The sequence below is a fragment of the Aureobasidium pullulans genome (assembly GCF_000721785.1).
Source record: "Aureobasidium pullulans EXF-150 unplaced genomic scaffold scaffold_1, whole genome shotgun sequence".
NCBI classification, from domain to species: domain Eukaryota; kingdom Fungi; phylum Ascomycota; class Dothideomycetes; order Dothideales; family Saccotheciaceae; genus Aureobasidium; species Aureobasidium pullulans.
Window position 1 is genome coordinate 2,253,952 of NW_021941021.1, and position 25,553 is coordinate 2,279,504.

General features: G+C 50.6%; 14 protein-coding genes across 14 annotated transcripts; 7 read left to right on the forward strand and 7 right to left on the reverse strand.

Moving 5' to 3' along the window:
• Positions 1–89: 89 nt before the first annotated feature.
• Positions 90–1,294, forward strand: M438DRAFT_401974 (uncharacterized protein; the record flags this gene model as incomplete). The annotated part of the gene is made up of 2 exons (XM_029909570.1): positions 90–602; positions 655–1,294. Exons 1-2 carry the CDS (start codon positions 451–453, stop codon positions 1,292–1,294), a joined length of 792 nt encoding a protein of 263 aa, XP_029766154.1. The 5' UTR covers positions 90–450.
• A 1,466-nt stretch (positions 1,295–2,760) lies between these two features.
• On the forward strand, positions 2,761–3,520 carry M438DRAFT_263666 (iron sulfur cluster assembly protein-like protein 1; the record flags this gene model as incomplete). Its single annotated transcript, XM_029899899.1, has 3 exons — positions 2,761–2,932; positions 3,013–3,309; positions 3,372–3,520. 3 exons carry the CDS (start codon positions 2,761–2,763, stop codon positions 3,518–3,520), a joined length of 618 nt encoding a protein of 205 aa, XP_029766155.1.
• Positions 3,521–5,204: 1,684 nt separating this feature from the next.
• On the reverse strand, positions 5,205–6,218 carry M438DRAFT_330929 (nitrilase, putative; the record flags this gene model as incomplete). Its single annotated transcript, XM_029903361.1, has 4 exons — positions 5,205–5,226; positions 5,274–5,998; positions 6,059–6,151; positions 6,207–6,218. 4 exons carry the CDS (start codon positions 6,216–6,218, stop codon positions 5,205–5,207), a joined length of 852 nt encoding a protein of 283 aa, XP_029766156.1.
• Positions 6,219–6,565: 347 nt separating this feature from the next.
• M438DRAFT_262521 (uncharacterized protein) lies at positions 6,566–9,315 on the forward strand (the record flags this gene model as incomplete). Its single annotated transcript, XM_029899826.1, has 2 exons — positions 6,566–8,020; positions 8,077–9,315. The coding sequence occupies 2 exons, from the start codon at positions 6,566–6,568 to the stop codon at positions 9,313–9,315; spliced, it is 2,694 nt and encodes an 897-aa protein (XP_029766157.1).
• An 89-nt stretch (positions 9,316–9,404) lies between these two features.
• M438DRAFT_17598 (putative proteasome regulatory particle subunit) lies at positions 9,405–10,207 on the reverse strand. The gene is made up of 3 exons (XM_029899160.1): positions 10,127–10,207; positions 9,607–10,040; positions 9,405–9,544 (listed from the first exon to the last, which is right to left on the reverse strand). Exons 2-3 carry the CDS (start codon positions 10,024–10,026, stop codon positions 9,494–9,496), a joined length of 471 nt encoding a protein of 156 aa, XP_029766158.1. The 5' UTR covers positions 10,027–10,040; positions 10,127–10,207; the 3' UTR covers positions 9,405–9,493.
• Positions 10,208–11,287: 1,080 nt separating this feature from the next.
• M438DRAFT_351313 (uncharacterized protein) lies at positions 11,288–11,986 on the reverse strand (the record flags this gene model as incomplete). Its single annotated transcript, XM_029906705.1, has 2 exons — positions 11,288–11,770; positions 11,825–11,986. 2 exons carry the CDS (start codon positions 11,984–11,986, stop codon positions 11,288–11,290), a joined length of 645 nt encoding a protein of 214 aa, XP_029766159.1.
• On the forward strand, positions 11,771–12,510 carry M438DRAFT_380151 (uncharacterized protein). The gene has a single exon (XM_029908880.1). The coding sequence runs from the start codon at positions 11,972–11,974 to the stop codon at positions 12,428–12,430; it is 459 nt and encodes a 152-aa protein (XP_029766160.1). The 5' UTR covers positions 11,771–11,971; the 3' UTR covers positions 12,431–12,510.
• A 79-nt stretch (positions 12,511–12,589) lies between these two features.
• Positions 12,590–13,561, reverse strand: M438DRAFT_263438 (uncharacterized protein; the record flags this gene model as incomplete). The annotated part of the gene is made up of 2 exons (XM_029899889.1): positions 12,590–13,046; positions 13,161–13,561. The coding sequence occupies 2 exons, from the start codon at positions 13,559–13,561 to the stop codon at positions 12,590–12,592; spliced, it is 858 nt and encodes a 285-aa protein (XP_029766161.1).
• A 294-nt stretch (positions 13,562–13,855) lies between these two features.
• M438DRAFT_330934 (uncharacterized protein) lies at positions 13,856–16,909 on the reverse strand (the record flags this gene model as incomplete). Its single annotated transcript, XM_029903362.1, has 2 exons — positions 13,856–16,033; positions 16,142–16,909. The coding sequence occupies 2 exons, from the start codon at positions 16,907–16,909 to the stop codon at positions 13,856–13,858; spliced, it is 2,946 nt and encodes a 981-aa protein (XP_029766162.1).
• A 374-nt stretch (positions 16,910–17,283) lies between these two features.
• Positions 17,284–18,173, reverse strand: M438DRAFT_341688 (uncharacterized protein). Its single transcript, XM_029904561.1, has one exon. The coding sequence runs from the start codon at positions 18,106–18,108 to the stop codon at positions 17,470–17,472; it is 639 nt and encodes a 212-aa protein (XP_029766163.1). The 5' UTR covers positions 18,109–18,173; the 3' UTR covers positions 17,284–17,469.
• Positions 18,174–18,448: 275 nt separating this feature from the next.
• On the forward strand, positions 18,449–19,282 carry M438DRAFT_17819 (uncharacterized protein). The gene has a single exon (XM_029899173.1). The coding sequence runs from the start codon at positions 18,637–18,639 to the stop codon at positions 19,096–19,098; it is 462 nt and encodes a 153-aa protein (XP_029766164.1). The 5' UTR covers positions 18,449–18,636; the 3' UTR covers positions 19,099–19,282.
• Positions 19,283–19,799: 517 nt separating this feature from the next.
• On the forward strand, positions 19,800–21,837 carry M438DRAFT_330936 (uncharacterized protein; the record flags this gene model as incomplete). The annotated part of the gene is made up of 3 exons (XM_029903363.1): positions 19,800–20,655; positions 20,709–20,881; positions 20,998–21,837. The coding sequence occupies 3 exons, from the start codon at positions 19,800–19,802 to the stop codon at positions 21,835–21,837; spliced, it is 1,869 nt and encodes a 622-aa protein (XP_029766165.1).
• Positions 21,838–22,447: 610 nt separating this feature from the next.
• On the forward strand, positions 22,448–23,314 carry M438DRAFT_351317 (uncharacterized protein; the record flags this gene model as incomplete). Its single annotated transcript, XM_029906706.1, has 1 exon — positions 22,448–23,314. The coding sequence occupies one exon, from the start codon at positions 22,448–22,450 to the stop codon at positions 23,312–23,314; it is 867 nt and encodes a 288-aa protein (XP_029766166.1).
• Positions 23,315–23,361: 47 nt separating this feature from the next.
• On the reverse strand, positions 23,362–25,535 carry M438DRAFT_287852 (phosphoglycerate mutase-like protein). Its single transcript, XM_029901636.1, has 2 exons — positions 24,415–25,535; positions 23,362–24,365 (listed from the first exon to the last, which is right to left on the reverse strand). The coding sequence occupies exons 1-2, from the start codon at positions 25,298–25,300 to the stop codon at positions 23,581–23,583; spliced, it is 1,671 nt and encodes a 556-aa protein (XP_029766167.1). The 5' UTR covers positions 25,301–25,535; the 3' UTR covers positions 23,362–23,580.
• Positions 25,536–25,553: the final 18 nt, after the last annotated feature.

Consider the following 25,553-nt stretch of genomic DNA (forward strand, 5'->3'; position numbering starts at 1 on the left):
TGTGTTTGCGTTTACGTAGAGGATGTTGTTAAGGTAGGTGCGTAAGAGGATGGTTGGGAGTATAGAAGAAGATTATCCATTTGCTTTCTGCCGCGATACCTTCTCCTTTTGTTCTCCTTGTCAGCTGTATAGTCTAATAGTGTTGTCTGTCGGTCCAGAGCATTATGCGGGCAGCACAATGAGTTCATGAGAGGAACCTTCGTGATATAGATATGAATGAGACACGAACCAAATCGCCGAGCGATCTTCGAGCCCTTGTCTGTGTCCGAGCCTGGTTCTCGATGTAATAGCTCGGCGAATGCGAATTCCCAATGGTAAACAAAATTCCCTCCAACAATAGCTTTCTTTCTCTCCTTACACTTGCTGGCAAATGCTCTAGGTACGTCTTTCTACGCGTGGGTCCAAAAAGGCAAAGACTTACAGCAAACAGGATAGAAGACGCAGTCCAAGATGAACAACAGGGTCCCTCACCACACCGCTGAAGAGCAGCACAACGCAAACACTGCAGCTGCTCAACAGACCCCCTCACCACACAGCATCTTCGAGCGCGACATTCAGGTCGAGAACGCCCCTCCTGAACGTCGTCATCTTCCACCTCCACCGTGAGTCTGCTTACCTATCATGTCACACTGCGAGACTAACCTCATATACCAGGTTCTCTCTCCAGAAGCAAGTCATCATCATCTGCAAGACCCCTGAGGGCAAGGTCCACCGCGAGTGGCGCTTCGAACGCAAGGACATCACTGACCGTTCTGCTCGCATGGACGACCTCTGCCGTCGTCGCTCATCCATCTGCGATGTCATGTACGTCTACGTCGAGCACCTGCACAACTTCTTCGCCAACTACGAGCGCTGGCTGCGTACCTCCGAGCTGCCCGACCTCACCGTCACCGCCGCCGACCAGCGTGACGTCCTCGTGCTCTGGATCAGCATGTACGAGCTCGCCCGCGAGATGGACGACTGGCGCTTGGTTGCCGCGATCAATGTCAAGATCATGGAGGTCGCCAAGGTCAGCATCTGGAGCTTCTATAAGCGTAGTGTTGTTGACTACGTGAAGAAGGCTCGCCATGATGATGAGTTGCGTCACCTGCTGGTTGACCTGCACGTCGCTTACTTTGATGGTCGTATCTTCAACCGTTACTTCTGGAAGCTGCCCAAGCGTCTTGCCTTCGCCATCGTTCGTCTCAAGATGCTGCCTCACCCGCCTACCCCTAAGAGCATGGCAAAGGGTTGTGCTTACCACCAGCATGATCACCTCTACCCCTTGACCGAGTGCTGCGCATATCGCGGCTGAGGACAGTGACAAGGGGGCGGCCGCAGGGTAGCGTCTGGGGCACCGACATCAGGTCATTGGAGTCCAAAGGATTGGACAAGATCCTTGTGGTAGATACACCTTCATTACGACATCGTATCGATGCACAATACAAACATTCTCTTCTGACCACCATGTCGAGTGTCTGAAATGTGAGAGTGAATTTGATGACCTCATTGTCGTAGTGGTCTTTTTGAAAGGTATCCAACCCCTATCCCCCGGGTACCGCTAGGTCTGCACCGCGGGTACTAGGTATGGCAAGTTTGATTGCGTCAAGGCAAGGCAACGGTGTGATCGCTCGCGAGGATAGTCGAGCGATTGTCGAGTCGAAGCAGTTTTCGGAACCCGGTGTTCGTTGTTGTGTGTCGACCGGCGTATCTTATCAATGCCACCTCGGTCTGCCTCTGCATGCTTCCGTCGATCATTCTTCCGGTCATCTTCGCGTGCGGATTCGTTGGGTTGTTCGATACACAGATCTTCCATCTTGAAGATTGGGATCTTGTTGACACAGCTACACTGAGCGCTGACCGCCTATCAGCATCCGCTCAACCTCATCTTGGCCTGTTCATCTCGACCTCTTGGCATTCATCCTACTCGTTCCGGTCACTTGTCAAGCAGTTTCTCACATGACAGACGACGTGCGAAAGGCGGTGTTGGTATACAGGGACTTGTTCTCTGACGTCCAAGATTTGGCTAGAGCGAGCTGATTTCCTGGGTGTTGGAGGAGCATCAAAGTCATACCCATCGAAAGGCATAAAATTTTTGAGATTTGCAAAGCGTCCCAATGAGAGCTGCCTCTCAATGCACCCTCGCTGGAGGTCACCAGCATTCAACACCGTTTCTCGCGTTTCCATAGCCGGGCATGAGACAAACTCCGGCGTATGGGATGCTTGTTAGCATTGATCATCTGTACTGGCCAGAATGCATAATATTTTGCAGGTTCTCAAGGTGGTTCAAAGAGACACGCGACTCAGCGGACTCTCACTGGAGGGCACCACTTCTCGAAAAAGTATCTTGCACTTTCACAGGCCTATTTTGATGATGGTGGCAGCTGGAGAAGTCGCAAGCATGAACTGAGGTTCGGAGGTCCGAGGCACGGATGCTTTCAGACGGGAGATAACGATCAGTCAGCATCGGTTTGATTGGCTGTAGATGGACGGCGATTGCCGTATCATGGCGGTCTGTAAGAGAATGTGGGATGGCCTGACCAGAAATTGACAAAGAGTCCACCAGACAGCCATAATTAACGAACGTCAAGCTCTTCCGGCTGTCTGCAAAAGTCTCGGGTCCGAGATCGCCGTCCACCGAGGATCTGATTAGCGTCATAAAGTGGTCGCCTCTCTTTCAGCTTTGCTCAAATCATCGCTTTCCCCTCCAAAGAAACGTCAACGACACCTACGAACCTGTCACCCACGAAACCATACACACAAACAATCAAATCAATCACAATGTTCAGAAGAATCGCATCAACCGTCCCCGCTCAGGCTAGCAGAGCCATGGCTGCTGCCGTCAGACCTTCGATCGCTCCCTCTTTCCGCGCCGCCGCTCCCGCCATCTCCGCCGGTAGAAGAAGCTACCACGAGAAAGATATGTCCACCCTTCACTCACGGTCGTCTCTGTGTCGATGGTGAACGACCCGCCATCGACGCATTGGCAGCCGTGTATTCAGTCACTCTCGAACACTCAGCTAACATCCGCAGCACTGCTCGACCACTACAGCAAGCCCAGAAATGTCGGTAGCATGCAGAAGGGCGACACCGACGTCGGTACCGGTCTTGTCGGTGCCCCTGCTTGCGGCGATGTCATGAAGCTTCAGATCCGCGTCGACCCCAACGACAACACCATCAGCGAGGTCAAGTTCAAGACCTTTGGTTGTGGTTCCGCCATCGCCAGCAGCAGTTACCTCACCGAGCTCGTCAAGGGCATGACTCTTGAGCAGGCCGGTCGCATTAAGAACACCGAGATCGCAAAGGAGCTCTGCCTGCCCCCTGTCAAGCGTGAGTGCTCACCATCCACGGAGATACCGAAGAAAGAATACATGTACTGACGTGTCACATAGTCCACTGCTCCATGCTCGCCGAGGATGCCATCAAGTCCGCCATCTCAAACTACTACACCAAGAACCCCAACGCAAGAAAGACCGACCTCGGCGGCACCTCCGCACCTCTCCCCAAGGTTGAGGTCGAGACTGTCTCCGCCTCCGCTTAAAGCGCATAGTCTTTCTACACCCATTCTTGATGTTTTCGTCCTCATGTCATTAGCGAGTTTTTCTTCCATCTTCGAATTTCCTTTTCTATCACAAATCTTCATTTGGAGTGGCCCGGATCGGCCTTTGGGAACGGTTTTCCTCTACCCCACACCCACACCCAGATTGCAGAAGGAGTAGGGGGCAGGGTCGGTATGTGCTTCACAGCTCGTCACGAACACAAATAACCATGTATTTTATCTTCGTAAAAAGAAGAATCAAATTGGAATGACCTGAAGCTTGCTCTCAGTCGACGTGAGGGCCCCACATTACGTTTGCCAGCCCATGCTTCTACAAAGAAGGGTTATGACCTACAATGAAATGGCAGCACGTAAAATATCAGCGAGCACAAAACCAGAAGCTTGATTCGTTGTGCAGATGAATCCATCAAAGGAACACCACAGCACCCATACCGCTCAAAAACGAGGTCGTCAGAGAGACAGGGATGGCAGGAAATCCATCGACGTAGACAGCGACATTAGCAAATCTAATCAGAGAAGAAGTACATCACGTCCATGTACCATCCAACACCTTGCTTTGATCCCAGCAAGCAAACCGGCTATCCGCCGGACTATCTTTTGTGATTACCGGTGTGGTAATATGTATACAGTGCTAATGAAGGAGATTGTACTCATCTCACAAATCAAACGAACAGCAGGTAACCGACCTCGCAGCCATAATCGCCAAATCTCCATGTCTGCATGTGCCACACAAGTCAGTACTTTCCTGCACTTACGCAAAATCCCCTCGTCTCTTATTTACAAAGCGAGTCAGACAGGCAAGCTCCATTATCGACCTCGTTCACGACCGTCGCGGTCGCCCTCGTCAGGCAGCTGACGATGTCCGTGGGCTTGCCAGAACTTGAAGAACAGGGCTGCAAGTGTCTCTTTCGTAAGCTTGGTGAGATTGGATTGGCGACGATGGCGTGGGAAGGGTTACTAGTGCGTGGATGGAGATGCGCACTAAGTGAGAGCGTGTAAGCGTTGGCAAGAAAGCGACAGTATTGTCGATAGTATTGGCGATGGTAATCCGGATTACAACTTTCGATCCAGAACGTGAAAGAACTCTTTACAACAGATGGCAAAATCGTCCCAGATCAAGTCGCGGGAGAGATGGCAGTAGTTACGAATCGATGATAACAAGAAGAAAAGGTGAAATGACTTTGGAAGAAGACGAAAGATGACCAGGAAAATATTGGTGATGAAGCCAAAAATCAACCTTGAAATTTCCCATCCATGGGAAAACGGGAAGAGGAAGGTATGAATAGACGTGACAAAAAAAGAAAAAGAACAAGCACCATGGGCAGGAATCGAACCCGCGACCTCCTCGGATCTAGACTGACACGACGCTGAGTACTAACGAATGACTGCGTCGTGTTAAGACCACGGGTGTGTTGAACCACTACACTACCACGGCTGAATATTAGTAGAGCACTGAATTTGATGAATATAAAGGTAGGTGAGTTGGTGCGGGATATGTCGGGAGTTGGTGCATGGACTGAGTTAGTTTTGTGGTCAGCTGCGAGGTGTGCAGCCAAGAGGGATTTGAGCCCGAGTCGAGGTCATGAGAGGAAGGGAAGGTAGGAAGCTTTGTGACATGACATGAAATCGTCTCTGTGTACTTTGTATCCATATTCTAGATAAGTGTTTACACCTCAGGGTAGACATCACTATGATCTGTTAGCTTACTGACAGGGAAAGGGAAAGATAGACTTACGTTCGCCTGTGTAGAGGTACACCCTTCTTGATCTTTGCTAGTTGGTCAAAGTCGATATCCGCAGTAGCGAATTCAGGTTCCCAAGAGTCCCCCTTCTTGTTGAAGTCATCCTCACTGCCCAACTCTGCAAGGGTTCTCCCCCAAGGATCAATGATGAGCGAGTGACCGTAGCTGGATCTCTTCTTGTTGTGGGGTCCGACTTGGGCAGGGGCAAGAACATATGACTGGGTCTCGATAGCACGAGCTGTCAGAAGAGCATGCCAGTGAAATTTGCCAGTGTCTGGTGCGAAAGCTGAGGGGTAGCAGATGATGTCGCTCTTTTGACGCTTCAGAGCAAGAGCAAGTTCGGGGAAGCGTAGATCGAAACAGATGGCCAGACCGACTCTACCCACAGGGGTGTCGAAGGGGGGTGTAATCTTGTTTCCAGGCTCGACTGTATCGCTCTCCTTCATGTTTGGGCCATCGTCCAGTTCCATGTCAAACATGTGCAGCTTCTGGTAGCGCTGAGTAATCTCTCCCTTCTCGTCAATCCATATCGAAGTGTTCTTGATCTTCTTGGGAGCATCTGACGGCTCATGAATTCCAACGTTGATGTGAAGGTTGTTCTTTTTGGCCTCCTCTTGCAGGCCCAAGACGAAAGGCGACTCGGTGACGGACTTGCACAGGTTGTAAGATTCATCGGGCGAACCGCCAATGTAGTCGGAGGCTTCAGGAAGGAAAAGAGCCTATAGCTATCCACTCTTGGTCAGCCGTTGTTGTTGTGAGTATCGATCAGGAAGATAGACCTTTGCACCAGCGGCGACAGCCTTCTTGACAAGAGCCTGACACTGGGTAAGATTGTGCGACATGCTTGATGTCGAGCATATTTGTCCGATTGCCTATAATACATATTAGTATGTCAAGTTGCTATGGACGAGGAGCAAGTCCACTTACTACTTTGGCCATGATTGCGTGTATCAGTCGATTGTTATCTTGTTGAAATCAGAGACGATATGAGGCGAAAGTAGAAGAGGAATCTACGAAGGATATGCAGGGCCTTCAGGGACAAGATCGATCGACGCAAGGGACACGGACAGTACAATTCACGATAGGTATCCAATAGTCATCAGTTACCTGTTAGGGAAAGCGCAATCGAGAAAGTCCAAAAGGAAAGAAGGCCGGAGCCGGTACGTCACAGGCTCACGCCGTGCCAAGGCTCACCCCCGAGCCGCCGCGTGTACCGCAATGGACACGGCATGGCAGCATCCGAACATCAATGTCTCCGTGACTGCGAGAAGCAGTAGTGCGCCGCAATGGCATCCCAGCCACCGAACAAAGCCAAAGGTTCCTCACGATGGGGCTCGTTGCTCTCCGGAGCCGTCGCCGGACTGGAGTCGCGACTGGACACGATCCTAGCTGAGGACAACGAAGCATCCGCTCGCAGTAGAGCCCAGGATAAAGCTGCCGTTCAGGAGAAGCCCCAACCCGAGAAGACCGCTGCTCTTGCCATTCCAAGGTCCTCGTCAGATGCTTCGCGCAGCCCGTCACGCTCCCGCTTGAACGATCGATTGCAAGAAAGATTGGCCAAGGCTGTCGCCAGCCAGAATCCCTCTCGCTCCTCAACTCCTTTGAATCAGCCTGCCAGTCCGCGCTCTAGTCTTGGCTCGAGGCAATCAAACGACACACCACGACAACTTTCAGAATCGAAAGATGAATCCGCGTCCACGTCAACTCCTGATGTTAATGTCCCCGAGGTCCCAACTCCAGTCGAGAACAGTGCAGTCGATCCCGTCCTTGAGACACCTATCGTCAAGGCTCCGCCAGAACTCATTATTACTGAAGCTCCTTCGACCCTCTTGACTTCTGGTCTACCAATCAATCCTGCCCGCATCTCCAATGACAGCCAGACCAGGCCTTCCATCGACCTTGATCATGACTCCACCACCGGGGAGCCTGTCGCTGAGCCCGAGCCGCAGCCTGAAGAACCCATCGTGGAAACAGAAGAGCCGGTAGCCAGAGATGTCTCTGAGCTGGAAGCTGAACTTACACAGTTGCGACAGGAGAATGCTGAAGCAGAAAAGCAACGGCAGGAAGAGATGCTCGCCAACCTAGAACGTATTGATGCTCTACAGGCCAAGCTACAGTACCTTGCGAAGGAGACTGTCGCAGCCGCAAAGGAAGCCAACTCGGGAACACCTCAAGAGCGGAAACTCGCTGAAAAGGATGAGCGTATTGCTCTTCTCATGCAAGAGGGTGAGAAGCTGAGTAAGGTCGAGATGCGACAAGGAGCCGTTATCAAGAAGTTACGCGTCAAGACACAACAAGATGAGAAGGCTACGGCCGAGCTTCGGGATCGCCTTTCAAAACTTGAGGATTCTGAATCGGACCTGAAGCAGAAGTTGAGACGGGCTGAACAGGCAGAAAAGCAGAGTGCCGAACGACTGAAACGCTTCTCAAATCTTGAAAAAGACCTCGAGAACCGCAAGTCGGAACTCGCAAGTAGCACGGCGACAATCGCCAGTCTGCGAAATCAACTGGCCGAAGCGGAGAAAAGAGCTGAAGAGGCCGAGTCCAGAGCGACGGAAGTCGTCGTGCAAGCGGATACCAACAAGCTATCCGCCATCCAAGAAGAACTTGAGGATGCAAAACTAGAAAAGAAGCTCGCCGACGATAAGTGGAGTTCGGAGATTAGGCGATTGAACGAAGAAAGCCAGCGTCAAAAGCAGCAGGCGAGCTTCCGTGAATCAGAACTCACAAATGAGATCTCGGTAAGTGCATGCTGTGAAGTCCCTCATCTTGATTGTGATGCTTATGTGTGGTATAGAATTATGAGAGTCGTCTCGAAGCACTTCGTGTTCGCGCTGAGGAGGCATCTTCAGACGTTGGAGGTGATTCACAAGCCAAACTTCTTCGCCAGATTGAAACATTGCAGACTCAATATTCTCTGGCTGCTGAGAACTGGCGGAGTATCGAAACTTCCCTGAACGGACGCATCGCTGCGATCGAGAAGGAGAGGGATGAAGCCACTAAGCGTGAAGCCGATGTTCGCAAGAAGGCTCGCGACATCAGCAGCAAATCCAAGCGCACAGAAGAGCGACTTGAAGAACTGACCGAGGAATCTCAACTGGTGACCTCACAGCTTCAGGCCAGTAAGGCAGAGATGAAGAAATTACAATCACGCCTGGAAGCCACAGAGACATCACTCAACGAAGCCAAAGCAGACTTCGACCGCCAAAAACAGTCTTTCGAAACAGAGTTGACCCAAAAGCTAGAAGAAGAAAGAACAAGACAAATGTCCCAAGGTCTAGGGATCGCCAGCCCCAGCAATGGAGCCATGGCCTCACGAACACAGTCACCGACCAGCTATTTCAGGAAACAACCAACACAAGACGCCTTTGGCTCGGTACAATCACGACGAGGACTCCAACGCATCCCCTCCCAAGAACAAACAACCACACTCTCGATAGACCGCTCAGTATCCCGCCGCCCATCAACCCTCACACCAGGCATCAATACCTCACGCACACCAATGACTCCCGACTTCCCTTCTCCCAGCGTCAGCAGACAAGGTTCCATGTTCTCCCTCGCCCAACTCATCAACGGCGGAAACGGCATGCCTCAAACCCCATCCATCCACACAAACGATGTAGACGCAGACGATGGCTTCGACAATCGCTCAAGCCCTCAACGCACCATCAACGACGTAATCAGCGCCTCTACGGTCCACACAGGCCCCAGCGTCCAACTAGTCCAACACATGTCCTCAAAAATCCAACGTCTAGAAGCCGAAAAATCCGCCCACAAGGACGAATTAGCAAGGTTGGTATCTCAACGCGATGAAGCCAGAGACGAAGTGGTTTCAATGATGCGCGAAATTGAAACAAAGAAAAGCGTAGACGGCAAGACTGATAAACTGGAAGGAGAGCTGGGCACGGTAAAGCAGAGGTATGAAGCTTGTCTTGAAATGTTGGGGGAGAAGGAAGAAGAGGTTGAGGAATTGAGGAGTGATCTTTTGGAGGTCAAGAAGATGTATCGGGAGCTTGTTGATAGGAATATGAAGTAATGATGAGAGATTGGAGTGGGATTAATGATAGATGAAGAAGATCTCCATCAGATGCAATTATGCTGTGTTTATTGAGAGTCTTGGTGCTACTTTGTTGTGCCTCTCGCTTGCATTGTCATCTATGTCGGAGCGCCATTTCCATGCTGTGCTCGACTGTCGGAACCTGGGCCTGCTTCTTCTAGAGAGCAATACCTTCCTCCTCTGCAGCGCGAGTGATGTAACTTCTGACCTAAAACAAAGTCAGCAACATGATCCCTATCAGAAAAGGGGGAAAGGGGCAGATGAACGCACCTTTGCATCCGGAGCAAGATCCAACGCAAGAGCACCAGAATTATCCCTCTTATCCGTCTCCGCACCAGCCTTCAGCAACACCACAGCCGTATCTCCATGCCCCTCAGCAACAGCATGATGCAAAGCGGTACAACCATCCCCATCACTCCCATTAACCGGACTCCTGTTCTCCAACAACAATTTCACCATCGGCACACTGCCCACCGCGGCGGCCCTGTGCAATGGCAATTGTCCTCTTTTGTCCTTTACTCTTGCTGAAGCTTTGTTGGCGATTAGCTTTTTGGCTGTATCGAGGTTTGATTTTGAGACTGCGAAGTGGAGGGCTGTGGCGCCGGTGGAGGTGACGAGGGTGGGGTCGGCGGATTTGGAGAGGAGGAGGTCGATGAGGGGGTCGGCTTCTTTGAGGGATGAGGCGATCATTAGGGGTGTCCAGCCTGCTCCGTCCTAGATGGGACTTCTGTCAGACTCTGGTTCCTTCTCTGCCTTTTGGAATGGTAGGCAGGACTATAGGAGCTCGTACTTGAACATCTGGATCAAAGTCTTTGCGCTCGGAGAGGATCTCTACGATTGGGAGGCGGTTGTAACTTGCTGCCCAGTGGATTGGAAGCCTGTCGTCGTCGTCGCGTAGTTTGGCGAGTTTGGGATTTGCCTTGAGGAAACCATGTTAGGACCAGAATGAGTGAACGAAGGCGAAACATGAGCAGCGTACATTTAGTAGTGATTCGGCCAGGTTGACTATTTCATTCGCATCAGTGGTAGCCCTCCATTCACACAGCTGTGGTGGGAAGAAACTCACTCTGCCCATCGCGGCAAGCAGCATGGATCGCAAACTTATTCGTCTGTCCTTCGTCTGTCGCCATACTTGTGTATTGATGATGATAGAAAGTCGAGAAAGATGAAACTTGGGTGTGACGCTTTCTGAACAACCCTCGTGAAACAAAATGCGGGGTGGCTGTGACGATCGATGACAGGATGCGGGGAGTTATGAAGCCTTGTGAAAGTGCATAATATCGCCTAGCAGTCACTATAATGCAAGGGACTACTTCTTCATCTTCTATAAAACCAACAACCTCGTCTTCATGATTCTTTCCATCGACGACTTCTTCAACAAGGATGTCTTCTGTTGCAACGATGACTTAAGATCTACGTTTGGCTTGTCCGTCGTCCTGTTTTATGGTTAGCCGGAGAATCAATCGAGGAGACGTCGAGAGACGGGCTACCCTCGAGAGAGTCGTAGGGCCGACTTGTAATAGAGCGGTAGAGCTCAAAATACATACTCGTGTCGACGATCAAGTTCCGAGAGGTCGAGCTCGGATCAGGTAGAGACAATCAGAGAGACAATCAGAGAGACGGGCTCATGTCGGGATAGGATTATCAAAACACGGGCTACTATCGAGAAGCTTATAGAGCTAAATCGTCTCAGAAAGTGAGAATTCAATGACAAACTCTTGTGGATACTCATATACTGAAAGTTAGAGTCGTGGCATCAGGGTTCAAGAAATAGAAGCAGTTCGGGTATAGAAAGTTTGAGATTTTGTGACAGGATTGCTATCTCGAATCCATGCCATGCTTTTTTGCACAACTGCAAAACTGCACATGGCTTTTGGCAGTTAGAGGCATGTCCGAGGAGAGCAGGCCAAGCAGCCCTCTCAATGGACAACTCAGCCGATTTGAACAGTCACTACTTCCTCGTCTTGCTCAGCTGGCGGATCAAACGCGCCGAGAAGGGTTCGATAGGCTCCAGAATCTTGTCCAACTGCAGCTCGTTCACAAGACCTGACATTGAATATTCACACAAGATGGCAACGACGCCGTCTTGGCAGGAGCTGTCTGACAACGTGACATTATTTTCCAGTTCGACAAATCTCTTGATCGCCTTGCGAAAGTTGTCTTTCCTTGTTCTCACCCAGTCGCAAGGGGCAAAGTCAAGCTTAAAATCCCTGAGAAATTCGAGGACAGAGCTGGTGGCGACAGCAGTCAGGGACGGGATCCTGTACTCGTTCGCTATAAGAAGCATATCGATCCAGAAATCTAGTTTTTGATCCTCGTTTGGTTTAGAGGCCAGGTGGTCTTCATCGTACTTGAATCCGTAGATATGCTTGATCATGGCGTGAACAGTTGCGGGTGCAAACTCCTCGATATTGTACTCGGCATTGTTAGCAACCTACGCTTCGTCAGCTCTCATGTAGACTTCATTATGGAGCTGGCAGTAACTCACTGAGAATTTGCTCTTGAAGGCCGTGTGGAACAGCTCCGACGCGCCCGCTAGGATGAGCCTGTGGGCGAGTACTCTCTGGTCGCCGAAGCGGAGAATCACATCTGACCGGCCTTTATCGTTGTAAAGTTGCTTATAGAAGGGATAAGGATGAGGAGCGGACATCTTGTTGGGTTTGATTCTGGAGAGAGGTCTTGTCGACGACGCGAGATGGTTGTGGATAAGAAGAATACTTGCAGCAGGAGTTGCAGAAATATGCGTTTTTCTTGCCTCGTGGGAAATGGTCTGGAACTTACTCATCCGACCTTCCATGTGCTGAGCTTTGTCACCTCGACGACTCTCGTGCTGCAGCGGTCCACGGGGATGCGTCCATCAAAATGCACGATACTCTTGACGGAGCACGTCGTCCTTAGACAGCAGATACTTGGCGTTCTCTCTTCAAACCTAGCTCATCTTCGGAAAATTGTCGTGCATTTTTACAGCTGCATGAGTGCGAGACTTCCGCAAAAGAGGGAAGAAGAACCAACGGTCGGCTACTCACCACCTCCTGGAGTTAGATATGCCCTCTATGTTGGTACGGAGCTGATGTTAAAGAATCATTTCTTATAAGCCTATGGTGTGTCCTGGGTATCAATTCGTAAGGTCGTGTCCTGTTCCTGGCGATAGCATATGACAAGGTCGGCGTAAATCGCATTGCCGTCAAGCTCCAGCGTTGCGTCGCTCGTGGGGAGTCGCGGATTGTGTCTTCTTGGCTCTCAAATGGGTCTTTCAGCCCTTCTTTTTTGAAGCCTTCGCGAACATCTCTTCCACTCTTCCGGTCCCCTTCAGCGCCAATCTCACAGCTTCAAATCTCTGTTCAGGTGCTCTCTTTCCCTTGCCCACGCTCTCCATGACCCACTCAGCAGTGACAAATTTGACATTCTTGCCGCCAATCTTGGAAATCTCCTTTTGCATTTTCGAAGCTGAGAGGCCGCCACCAGCGCCGGGAATAGCAGAGGCATTGGGACGACCGAGAATGACATGGGTGACCGAGCGACGACCGAGGTGGATGCTGAGGTGTGCGCCATGGGTTACGAGGAGGTGTTTTAGCTTGTGGTCGGAGATTGTTGGGAAGGTGCTGCCGTTTATGTAGATACACGTGCCGGCGAATATTTGGGGAGGATTTGGCTTGGTGGTAGCTTCTGTGTCGAGGTCTTGTTTAACATGTTGCGGTCGTTCTGGTGGGCTCTGGTGTTCGCTCAAGAGAGTGTCCTCGTAGCTTGACGTTTGTTCCTGCTTTTGCTCCTGGGACGAGTCTTCCCTCACAGGTTGTGCACTTGGGATGTCCAGAAAGTCCAACTCCTGCTCTTCCACCTCCTTGACATCCAACTTTGCCTTTTCTTTCTCGGTCGCTGTGTCTTTGACGCACGTTTTCTTGACCCTGAAAGCTTCCACTACACTCGGCTGTCCTCTTCCTCTCAATCCAGATGCACCCTTGATCCACCCGCCATTTTCCAGTCTTCCGTCTTTTCCAAAGTTTTCACTGCCAGCTCCAACAGTATCTGCGACTCGAGCGCCGCCAGAAGCACCACCACTGAACTGATTTCTGAGTTTGAGACTCCGCGATTCTCGCCAACTCGTGCTTCCAGCGAGATTGTTTTCTGCTCTTTGATGGCCAGTCGAAGACGAGTTCCAAGGATCGAAGAAACGGCGTTTGGGCTTTGCGCTGACCGGCGGTGGAAGCTGTGGCGGCTGTGGCATGGTTGCGCTTTGGAAGGGCAGTCGCAATCGTGACAGTTGACCGGTGTTATTGCGACATCTGGTATGGCCTCGACTAAGTCCCTATATGCAATGTTACAGGAGAAATGTTTTGGTCAAGTCATTGTTCTTTCCTTTGGATGACGCGACGAATCAACCGCCAAGTCACGTTTCTCATTTCGCTTGCTCTTGCCACATCTGCTGTCTCGCCTTCACTTGCCTTGGTTGACGAACAATTCACATTCAACCAATGTTGGTCGAGTCTTCCTAATACAACTAGATATACAATCAACACGTTTACTGTTCGGTTTGTGAAGCTGACTCCTGCTCTAGCTGTTCCAAGCGTGCCACGACTCTCTTCAATGGTAGAGCTGCTCCTCTGCTAACCACACTGAGTCCGTCGCGAGCCTCGACCTCAGCTCCCTCTTCGCTGTTCCTGAGAATTGTGTGTGCTGCTTTGATGGCTTTTGGCAATAACTTCGCTCCATCACTGTTGATGTAGAGCCAGCGGAGTACGTTCTCGAGTCCTTCCAGACCTGCCGTCTCGCCTCTACACAGGCGACTAACCGGTGAGATCAGAAAGGCTCTTGCGCGAAGGTATGTACGCTCTGTGTAGGCCACACTGTTCTGGTTGATAGAAGAAAGTCCTTGAAGCGGCTCAAAGCCTGCCTCGTTGTAGTACGGCTCCCTGACCAGGACGAGACCTAAGATGCTGACCAGTACTTGCAGCACGGTGCTCTGATGTGGTGCCCATGCTTCGTTACGCGCCTCATCACCTTGCCACGTGCCCAGTAGAGACAGACAGATCTTTCCCTCCTCGTACAGGTTAGGGTTTACTCTACCCGACATACCCGCACCTTCTGCTGTCCAGCTGTGGAAGAAGGCTTTCGGGGGCTCGTAAGGGTACTGTGCAGGTAAATGTAGATCGATCATGAACGGAGCGTACTCATATGGTGTTCCAAGCGGACCAACGAATAGCACTCTAATCAAATCCATTCTGGACTCCCACGTCCGAACGTAGACGCCTTCCGGGAGTGCCCCAGGGGCGCTGAGAATCTTGTGCTCTTTGGAAACACCTTTCATGTGGTTTGCAGATGTGGGTCCACTTTGGAGTAGGTAGTGATGACCTGAAGGAACTTCTGTTTCAAGTATTTCATAGGCCGCTGGAGTGTTTGACAAGGAGGATAGTAGTAGCTCTTCGACAGGTATGTTGCTCATCGTCTGGTCGGTAGCACCGTCGTTGTTGATCTGTACTGCTTGAGGAGGCTGAGGAGCAGGTACTGGATGTGTCGCGGGTTGTTCTGTGGCGGGGAAGTCGTCTTGTGTTGACATTGCGTCTGAGAAGTCATGGCCCTCTTCATCCTCTGTACTCCAAGAATCGTCTGCATCGTCGATCGGGATGTCTTGCCCATCTTCAAACCAGACGTCTTCCTCCTCGGAGAAGTCTTCCATGTCAAAATCCATGTCATCGCTTCCATCGCTGAGGTACTCGCCGGTTCCATCACCGTTCTCCACGAACGGGTTGTCGCCATCGTGTAGATTCATGGCAGGCACTGTGTCTGTGATGTCGCACTCGACTTCTTGGACCGGCTCTGCTGCTCCTAGCCTGACCGTACACTTCCCGTTCATGCCCAAGTCCACAATCTCCCCGAACCAGTTAATACTGCCAGTCTCAGTTTGTTGAGCGAGACTTGGTATTTTTAGCAGCAGCACGTAGTCGCCTCTGTTGCGATTGACACTTTTGGGTGCCCGGATATCGTAGAAACTGACTTCTTCCTCTTCTTTGCTCAGAGTTCCAAGTTTGGTGTCCGGGACCAGCAGAGTCAAGCTTTTGTCACAAAATGAGAGAGTGGTCTCATTGAACCACTTGACATGCGCTACTCTATCCTTTCCGTTCACACGTTGAGCGACGCCTACACGTGTTGGAGTGATGGCCCAAGAGGTCATGGCCTCTGGTGGAGGAGCTCTTGTCTCGTTGGTACAGATGATCTCACCAGGAAATACAGCGTCCTCATCATCGATTGAGGGATCAGGGATGATGGAAGTTGTTCGGACTGTCTCGATGGTTTTGTCGCTCCAAAGAACATCAGCTTCTGTAGTTGTGCTCGTGATGGTGAAAGCGTTGAGATCGTATCCAAGATTTTGTGCACGGTCGAGTTTCTCGAGCTTGCCATGAGCGGTTGACCCATCATATTTGGCACACGCTCCAGGAAGGTCTTTGAATCTGACGCGAAGTCCGCCTTGGAACTCGGGATCTGAGCGCGCCTTGGTCGGCTTGTGTGCATCTTCAGAGGTAGTGGGCATCCTTGAAACGTCGTACAGGCGGACCTCATCGCTTTCTAGTTCGTCGGGTCCAAGGAAGCCCTCAGGGGCACTGCTCCAAAGTGGAAACTCACTGGCTCGCTCCATTCGGTGGTGCAGCCAGTCCACTTGACACTCTTTCGTACGAGCTTCAACTACGACACCTACAGGTGGCTGAGAAGAATAGTCAGCATCGTTACTTGGGTTAATTGTGGACATGTAGAAGAAAAGTAGCACAATTTGCAAGAGCCATCAAAGAGCCTCGTACACGAGAAGACTTACTGTATTTGGATTGTAGGTGCCGAACACCCATCTACCAGTCCTGAGGACGCCTTTCTTGGTCTTGATGAGTGATCCAACAGCAAATCTCTCCTCGGGGTCGCCGCTCATGGGTTCAAGATTGCCTGAATCAGTGATGCTTACAACACCATTGTCGGTCAACTTGACAGTGACTTCATCGAAGCAGTCTTTGACGCGACCAATCCAGTTCTTGTATATGATTACGTCGCCTTCATTGTAAGTTTGGACGAGCTTGAGTTCGGAAGCAGGTACATCGTAGAGCAGCGTGCCATCTGCGACCAATTCGAGAGAAGGCTCTTCTTCCATGGGCAATGGCAACCAAGCGCACTTCACAACCTTGTTGCTTTTCGTCTCTCTGACGTCGCACATGCCGAGTAGTGTACATTTTGTCCTTGTGCTGACGACGGTTCCCGATCGGTTCCCCTTGCGCACGAGGTCTCCAGACATGAATGAACGATCCAACAAGACAAGATCGCTACATGGCACCAATTCGGCTTTGGTTGTGGTTTGCCATTGCATTAGTACAAAGCCTTGTGGAGGGACGCCATCCCGCAAAAATTCTTTGAAGAGTTGGCGAGGAACCTGTTTGTGACGTTGAACTCTGCCATATACGTTCAACGGATATGGTGCATGGCTTTCCACTTCGGCGTGCGTCCTGTCGATGTAGCCGACTGCTTGGAGATTGCTGCTATTGGATGTACAGACATCGTCGACGTGTAGTTGAGGAGTTGAATCTTCGGTGGACGCCATGTTGTGGCCCAAGCAAAGGTGAGTCAAACTCTGCACAATCTCGAGGTCTGTGGTTCTTTGCGACTCTCAAAAGGAAGAGGTGATAATTATGAAGTTGGTTTTTTTGTTGTTCTGCTTTCTTGAACGCCGCTGTGTTGGAGAAGTGACGATCCCGGCCGGCGCTTTGACCATGTGCTTCAATGGGTAAAACCCTGACCTCTATCTCTGCCTGTTCTATCACATTCACAAGTGGCAACAGGACTTCTTACAAGACTAGAGAACGTTCTGGATACTCTGAGCTTCATTTCCTTATTTTTTTCTACAGAAGCATACTCATGTCGCGTCGACTCTGAGGGAAACAACGAAAGAACATGCTAGGTTTCAGTGCAAGACGGACTTGGTGTTGAAGAACCATGAGCAATGTTCATTGGATACATAAGAAAGCATCAAAAGCAGACAAGGAGCAAATGCGTTCTCGGGGCAATTCAGCCTTTGTTACGGAAAAAAGGACATTGAGTTCAAGGAGCACGGCGTGTCCAAGGCGACCAGGAATTACGAAATATGCTGTCTGCCATGTCTCGTCACATCCTTGCCATGCTCTGCCGCATAACCTCCCATGCATTTTCCCAGGCTTTGTTCGATGGAACAGATGGGGCGACATCACGTCTTGCTTGGTCGAGCTCAGTGGCCGCCGTTTTGAAGATCAACTCACGCTCATGTCTCATTCTCTCAAGATTGCCTTTGTTGTCTGGCAGGCGCTCTGTGTTTGACTCTGCTTTCTCTGTTGGCTTTGATGAGGCGGGTAACGAGGTAGAGCTGGTACTGAAGGCAGGGTCGAGATATTGTGGTGGCGCCGAAAGACGGATGTTCAACCTATCAGAAGGGTGGTGCGTGTGACCATAGTCAATATGTGGAGCGTGCGATGTGTGTTTAGGCGGTGCAGCGGGTATGAAAATGGGACCTCTCGACGCAGTCATACCGCCCGTGACTTGACCGTATGGTGACCACTGATCGCTGCGCATCTGTGCTTCCGGTATACCACTATCCAGGCCATTAAGATAGTAAGGGCTATGCGGCGGAGGTACGAGATTGTGATGAGTTTGGAGATGCTGTCGTGAGGGTTGTCTGTTGAGATGAACAGGGCTCCCGTAGCCGTGTTCACCACCTTGCGGCGGCCAAGGGATATCTTGTGGTGGACCGCGCATCTCTGGCAATAACATTAGGGATCTAACCAGGGTTATATGCGAAGTGGTTATAAGTATGCATGAATGGCTACGAGACTCATTCTCAAACATGACACTTTTTGACAAAGGCGATGGTCTTAGGAGTCTGAGATGTTTCTAGAGTCTAAGAGTTGGGTTCGTTCTTGAGTAGAACATTCCGGTCGAGCCCTTGAAACGTTGCATGGTGTCGTTTGAGTCGTGACTGGCACCTACGTAGGGTTAGAAAAATCCATTATCCAAAATCAGTAGTTTCATTGTCGATCAGCTGGACGCTGTACAGAACATGCCGCTCGTATCCAATTGGTCCTTAGAGGTTCGATTTCCGTGCTGAAAGTGGAGTATCGCACTGTTTTCGAGATCGCGGGTCGCAAGAACGAAAAATTGACATTCGTTGGCGAACACATGAATCCTGCCATTGCGAACACCTTTTGCGATGCTGCAGCCTCTGCCAGATATCGAAGCGTTGATTGCGCTGACGACTCCGGACATTTCCTTCTGGTTCGGGGCATGCTTCCACGATGCTGAATGCGCCGAGGTTGTCGGAACAAGGCAGTGAATCGCAAGACCCAAGCTAGAAGAAGGGAAAGGGAAAACCTGCGCAAACTATACCATAACTGGATTCACAAGAAGGGTCAAAATTCCGAAGAACGAAAATCGCGAACTGTCTCCCGCGCCGAGCTTTCAACAATCGATCGATGCGATGTAAAATACGCACCAGCCGGCGTGATGGGTTTTCTGAGTAGCAGTACGGCCGGACAGCTACGGGGACCGACGGATACAAATGCCACGGACGACAGGCAAAACAGGAAGCCAGCGGCCATAATGGAAAGTGGATCTTCAAACCAGTTCCATCGACGACAAAATTATTCAGACATCGAACTGTGTCAAAGCGGGAAAAGACAGCTTCGTGACAGCCCTGCAGATGGTGACAATCTGGAGAATATGCGCCTCGATATGATTACCCCAGGGAGAATGTCACACGAGTAAAAGCACTCAAAAGTGGTCAGACTTCAAAGCTCGGAAAATCACCCAGGATTTTGTTGCTGTTGAAGCCCTAGTTTTGGTGTGTTTCAACATCCGACCGATCGTGATTTTGGTCAGCTGTCCACGTGCGAGTTTGTCAACACTGGTCAGAACATCTTAACAGAAAACGGTCCGCCCCGGGAAAAGCTCCGATTTTGGACTTATTGGACAATACCGATGGACTTGGGACGCCTCAGAACGCCACAAGTGGTATTGTGTCGACAGAAGCCTTGTCGAAGTTTTGGCGAAGGAAAACAGGTGCCCAGAAATCATGCCGTCTCACCGACCGGATCGAATTTTTCTTTGGCCGAGCACCAGCATGCCCCTTGTTGTTAGATAAACACGGGGCGGACTTGTACCGTGTTTGTCCCAACAGAGTGCAGTCTATCAGAGTCTAGAACGGTGCATGCTCCTGGGTGCACGCTAGGCGGCACTATTCTTACTCTCGCAAGCAAACTGCTGTTCTTTCTCACACGCTTTTCTTCACCGACGGTCGTTGATCTTGTCATTCGTCGCTCTTTCCACTTGTTTCTCTTTCGATCGTTCGCAGGCAGCCACAATTCGCGTCCAGCTACGCGGCGAGTGCTCCTTCTTCCTCCTCAGCCACAATCTGCTGTGCATCCTTTGTTATCTGATCAAGGTGTCAGAGCTTCGGTTTCAATTTCATGGACAACGCAGAGCGAAATTTGCGTGCTTTGGTTGAGGGTGTTCAGTCTCCAAGTGCCGGCCTGCTGGATTTCCCCTCACCTGCAAGCGACTTTGAAATCTTCACGCCGGGAGCTGGCTCATTGTCTTTGGCAGCGAACGTGACTTCTGCTCCATGGCCGGGTTCTGATGCGTGCCTGCCTTCGACAACAGCTCCAAACCCTGACACAGTAGAGCTGCAGCCATCTATTGTCTCACCAGCTCACGAATTTGAACAGCCTGGTCTTGATTTCGACACTGTTGTTGGAGCTCGTGTAGCCCCTGTCCCGACCAGTCCTCCACTTCCATCGTCGAGGGACCCAGCAGACCTTCGTCTACCATCTTTCGCGCGACTAGGAATAGCTGCCCCGCACTCCGAGGCAATTCGTCCATCACTTGTACGCAACCCACATGGTTGTCTTGGCGGCGACTCACCATCTCTACCCGAAGTCGGCACAGTCGACCTTGGAGCAAACACGAATCTACTCACTGATCATCACGTCGACGATGCTGTGTACGAACACGTAGACTCATTCCAGCCCGACTTTTCGCATACAGTGCAACCCAGGATACCTCTTCATAGCCCGGTGCACCACTATGTGACAACGCTTACACCTCCTGACGACACTGGCAGAATAACGTGGGAACCAATCACGAGTTTCGCGACAGGACCCACAACTTCTCCAATGACTGAGGGTAGAGGTTTGGCTGCTGGCGGCGATGCTTCAACAGCTTCAGAAGCGGACGGTTCAGGCATCCCGTCAATTAAAGTAGAGGCTTCCACTCCAATGGAAGATTCGCCGCGTCCCTGGCTGAACGACGCGATACAAATCATGCGTGAGTGCATTCGGCACGTGGTTTACTCAACATGCTAACCCCTGTCTCCCCAGTCAAAAACATACGCTCTGCGTCCAACGCTTATCAAGATCCAATCAAGGTTCTTTCACATGCACTGCCATGTCCATCGACAGAAGGACACGCCTTCCCTACAGTCATTAGCTCGCTTCACGACGAGACTCCCACATCCCCAACATGCTGGATCAATGTCTTCCACGCACTACCTGTAAGTACTCCAGAATGAATCCACACCGAAAGCCCTCCTCGAAGTCGATCTGGGCGAGCAGCAGCTTCAAGGCTTCCATTCGCGCTTATTAGATCATGTGCTGACATTCATTGTAGGGCAGATTCAACCTGGCAGATCTTCCCACATCACCTCCTAGTACCCCTGGACCTCCAATTGGAGGAGACGATTACTTTACCAGCAAAGTGTTCGACTCGGCCGTCCACATTCTTGACTACGCCGACAACCTTAAATCTCTTCCGCAATCACCTCGTCCTGTGGTACCCCCGTCATCGGTCGACGTGTCCATTGTCGAACGTTACATTCCGCCAACTAGCAAGAACGAATTTGTTGACATGTTCACCACAAAAGGCCCCTCGTTGCTCGTTGACAGACTGGTCGAGCTATCACCAGACAACGGTACCCTCATCTTCGTGTACCCTACCAAGCGTGGAGCTCAGACCTTCGTGACGGACTATCTCGCACCTATCCTCGATCCAATCCTTAGATCAATGGTTGTTGTAAATGGTTTCTCCTCAGACATGGGCCAGGAGCTAGGAAGGATGGTCGCTGTCGACGAACTGCCTGATAATGACACGATGAAGAGGAAGATCCTCCAACTCTGCACCACGTTGAGCCAGTCAAGCCCCGGCATGGAGCGCTTCCACAAGATACCCACAAAGTTCGAACTCTTATTGTCCTCGACACAAGAGGTCACGCTGAGCCGCAAAATCTGGTCCGAGGACTGGTGGGCCAAACAAGAAAAGCCACGCATTAGAGAAGTCATCTCCCGATACTTCCGCAAAGCCAACAGAGCACAGGAGGACCAGACTCCCGTCAGTCTGGTGCACGAAGTGTTAGATGGCGTCGCTCAGAAGGCGTACCCAGAAGGAAGAGCAGAGCCAGCCGGAATTGAGATCAACGTGTTTGTCATCTCAAGATCGAGGTGTACAAACTGAGTTGAAGGTACGGATGAAAGGACAGAGGATTGTGTTTCTACTTTTCTACGCGAAGATATCCCTTTGAACATTATGGATGGAAGAGAATAAAAGGCGAATGGTGTCATTGCATTTCTTGGGCGTAAGAAGGAGGGAACAGGCGGTAGTTGCTCCCTAATAGTTGGAAGTTCGACGAATTCCGGCATCTCCAATCAAAACCTTCAAAGAAAACGACTTCAAATTTCGCAAGTCGATGATGTTTACATGGCTGACAGGTCGATGATCGCGTGCGGTGATACTTGAGGCTCTGCAAATTGATCGCCAATTCAGACAAGCACGCAATACTAAGTAAGCATTCCGGCACATCTCTCCGATTGGATGCCTGGGGCATTTTTTGCCTCCCACTGCGAAGCCCTCCCCCGCATGAGACGACTACCGAGGAACAAACACCTCGACATTTCCAAGCAAGGTTACAAATGACGTGACAGAAACATGGAGATACAAACATGTTTAGAAATCAAATTGTCGAGCATTTGCCGCTCGTCCATTGCAAAGATGTATATAAACCTGAGTTAAGTCAAGGCAAGTTCAATCCCATACCATTTTAGTCCTCCCACACAAATAAGCCAAAATGACTACCACTACAACCACAACATCAACATCCACCCCTTCAATCATCAAGCAACAAGGGATTGAAATACCTCGAGGTCCTGTAGAGTCGACTTTGATCTTCTACGCACCACCACCCGACAATGCCGCACCATGGAATTACGTCGAACAACCACCACCAGGTCTCCCCCAACGAAACTACACCGAACACCCCTCCCAAGTCCTCCTGAACGACATGCGCGGCAATGAATCCACCTTTCAACTAAACACCCACGGTTTCACCACCGCCTCTTCCGTGTCCAGCAACTGCACAGATTTCACATCCGACGACGATGTCAAAAACATCTACTACCCAGAAGTTGAGAAGTTGATCTTGGACAAAGTCCCCGGAGCTAAAAGGGTATTCCTATTCGACCATACCATCCGCCGTGCAGATGTCAACGCAAAACGTCAACCCGTCCATCGCGCGCACATCGATCAAACCGAAACCGCAGCAATCGCTCGCGTACACCGTCATCTCCCCTCCGAAGCTTCAACCTTACTATCCTCCCGCGTACGCATCATAAACATTTGGCGCCCATTAAACGGCCCAGTTGTTTCTTTCCCCTTGGCTGTTGCGGATAGTAGAAGTGTCAAGGACGATGCTATTGTAGGGATTGAACATAGGTATCCCGATCGCGTTGGAGAGACTGCTGGTGTGCAAGCTGCGGAAGGACAGAAATGGTGGTATTGGAGTGGTATGGGGAATGAGGAGAGATTGTTCTTGCAATGTTATGATTCTGAGGGTAGTAGGGCTAGGACACCGCATACGGCGTTCACGGACCCGAGGACACAGGAGGGGTGGCCTGGACGCGAGAGTATCGAGGTTAGGGCTTTGGTGTTTGGATGAGGTTTTGATTGATTGATGAGATTGATGAGAGGGGTTTGGGAGGATATGAGGTGTTTTCTAGAGTTTCATTTGATATTGTAGTGATGGTATAATGGAGTGGTGTTATAGGATATCAATTTTGCTTTGACAATTTCCAGATGAAACACATGAGTTTTAACCATCTTACACTATCTACATACTTTTCATCATCTCATACTATCTACATATTAGTTTTCGTCATCTTGTTTTACATGTTACGGTTTTGCACGCCATATCTAAGTGACCTCTCACTCCTCATCACTGCCAGGCTGTGTGTTCTCCAAGATACCAGCTTGACCAAGGCGAACAGTGCCATCGTAGTCAAATCCGTTGGTGGTGTTTGCAATAGTCCAGTTGCCGAAACAAGCATAGTCGTAGTTACTCAATGCGTAAGAAGCATTCTGGCTGGCGACAAACTTGTCCAGAGCACACATACCATCAGTGCGGCCCTTGCAGGCACCTCCTCTCAGAGTGTCCAAAGGCAGGATACCATTGTTGAGACGCATGCGGACGAATTTGTGAGTTGCGTTGGAGGCACTGTAGCCATATTGCTCGGGGTAGTATTGGACGCGCTCTTTGCCGACAGTAGCAGGGTTGGGGTTGGAGCAGCCAATAACTTCAGTGGTAAGGTGGCCGCCGAAAGGAGTCATCTTGGAGAGAATGAAGTGACGGTCAGGGTCGGGAGGGAACTGAGTGAGGCTAGGAGGGTCGCGGAAGTAATCCAGAGACATGGCTGTGAGGACACTAACGATAATATCGTCGTGGCTGAAGTCGGCGTAAAAGGGGCGGTCCAGAGGGAAGTCGGCAGAGTTATTGGTGATACTGCTGTTGACGGAGCTGTTGGAGACGGTGATGTATTGGTGTGTCAAACGAGCGAGAAGTTCTTGGACGTAGCCGATACCTTGGGCTCTACCTGTTGGGTTACCGTATCCGTAGTCGTAGTAATAGGCCATATCAAGGGTGTTCTCAAAGCCGGCCCATTCATCTGCGGTGAAGAAGTCACAGAAGTCTGACATGCCAATGAAGCCGTGTTCTGATAGGTTTGTTAGTCAAGCTTGATACACATAAAACGAATCACATACCATAGGCACAGATCAGCTGCATGGCATAAGTGTCGTTGTTTGTCAAGGTGAAGCCTGAGGGGACATTTTGTTGCAGACGGGCAGTCGCGTTCTGGAGGTATCTCGGAATGTAGACAAAGACATCTTGGTCACCAAGATCACCAATGCCAGAAATGAAGTCGTTGAAACATGAATCGTAGGACGCAAGGGTGTTGTTTTCGGTGCCGCCTTCGGGAATAATGACAAGATCGAACAAATCACCAGAGGTAAAGTCAGTCAACTTCGGCTCAGGGACCTTTTCGTAAGTAGGGCCAAAGAAGCCTAGAGCCCAATTGATCTGACTCTCACGGATACGCGATTGACTGGTTGTACGCAAGACGGGCTTAGGTCTGGCAGTTCCATTGGAGTAGTCTGCTTCATATCCAACCTGTCCAGGAGAGGCATTGTATACAATTCTGCCGTAGCGGTTCCAGAAATCGACACCCAAATTGAACTCGGTCCGAGCGCCGATGCCGGTCAGGTAACTTTCATTCATCTGATACACATACGAGTTCAAGAAAGATAAGGGACCGGAGAAAGTAGCCGACGAGTTGAGCTTGAACTCGGTGAGCTTTTCAGCAAAGGCTTCTGCCAATGCACCATCATCGACGTAATCGGTGGGAAAACGCTGTGAATGTCTCTGCAGAGTATGAGCCTGTTCGACCTGGCATCCAGCGGGGAGGCCGACGTCCTTGACGCCAAAGGCATTGGCGGAGTTGTCGGCGTATGTGCTGATCTGACCCCAATGCTGAGAAATGAAGTTGATGTCTGAAACGAGAGACTGGTTCGTACGATGGTGAGTACTGGCTACAGCAGGAGCAATTGCTCCCGCAAGCAAAGCATACGGGTGTAGAGATGTCAAATGCATGGTGAGGAGCAATGAAAAGAGAGACAGAAAAACTAGAAACAACAACTTGTCGAGATCAGCCAGGGCTATTATAACACGGGAGGCATAAAACCGCAATGACTAGGCGGCGCTCCGAATCGGAGCATTTTGGTTGGGAGAGCTACATTGATAGCGCGGCTTCTTGTAGAAACGCGGATCATCCTGGCGATGACTGAGGAAGGCGACTGCACCACAATTTGAGACGCTCAGTGCTCGTCCATGGTTCTGATCAGGT

Excerpts from the sequence above, each read along its gene's own strand:
- M438DRAFT_341688 (XM_029904561.1), bottom strand. The coding sequence starts at position 18,108 with ATGTTATTGCCAGAGATGCGCGGTCCACCACAAGATATCCCTTGGCCG.
- M438DRAFT_17819 (XM_029899173.1), top strand. The coding sequence starts at position 18,637 with ATGCGCCGAGGTTGTCGGAACAAGGCAGTGAATCGCAAGACCCAAGCT.
- M438DRAFT_380151 (XM_029908880.1), top strand. The coding sequence starts at position 11,972 with ATGAGGAGCGGACATCTTGTTGGGTTTGATTCTGGAGAGAGGTCTTGT.
- M438DRAFT_287852 (XM_029901636.1), bottom strand. The coding sequence starts at position 25,300 with ATGCATTTGACATCTCTACACCCGTATGCTTTGCTTGCGGGAGCAATT. Across the intron at positions 24,366-24,414 it reads GCAGCTGATCTGTGCCTATG|AACACGGCTTCATTGGCATG; the intron begins GTATGTGATTCG and ends CAAACCTATCAG.
- M438DRAFT_17598 (XM_029899160.1), bottom strand. The coding sequence starts at position 10,026 with ATGATCGCCTCATCCCTCAAAGAAGCCGACCCCCTCATCGACCTCCTC. Across the intron at positions 9,545-9,606 it reads ATCTTGCTCCGGATGCAAAG|GTCAGAAGTTACATCACTCG; the intron begins GTGCGTTCATCT and ends ACTTTGTTTTAG.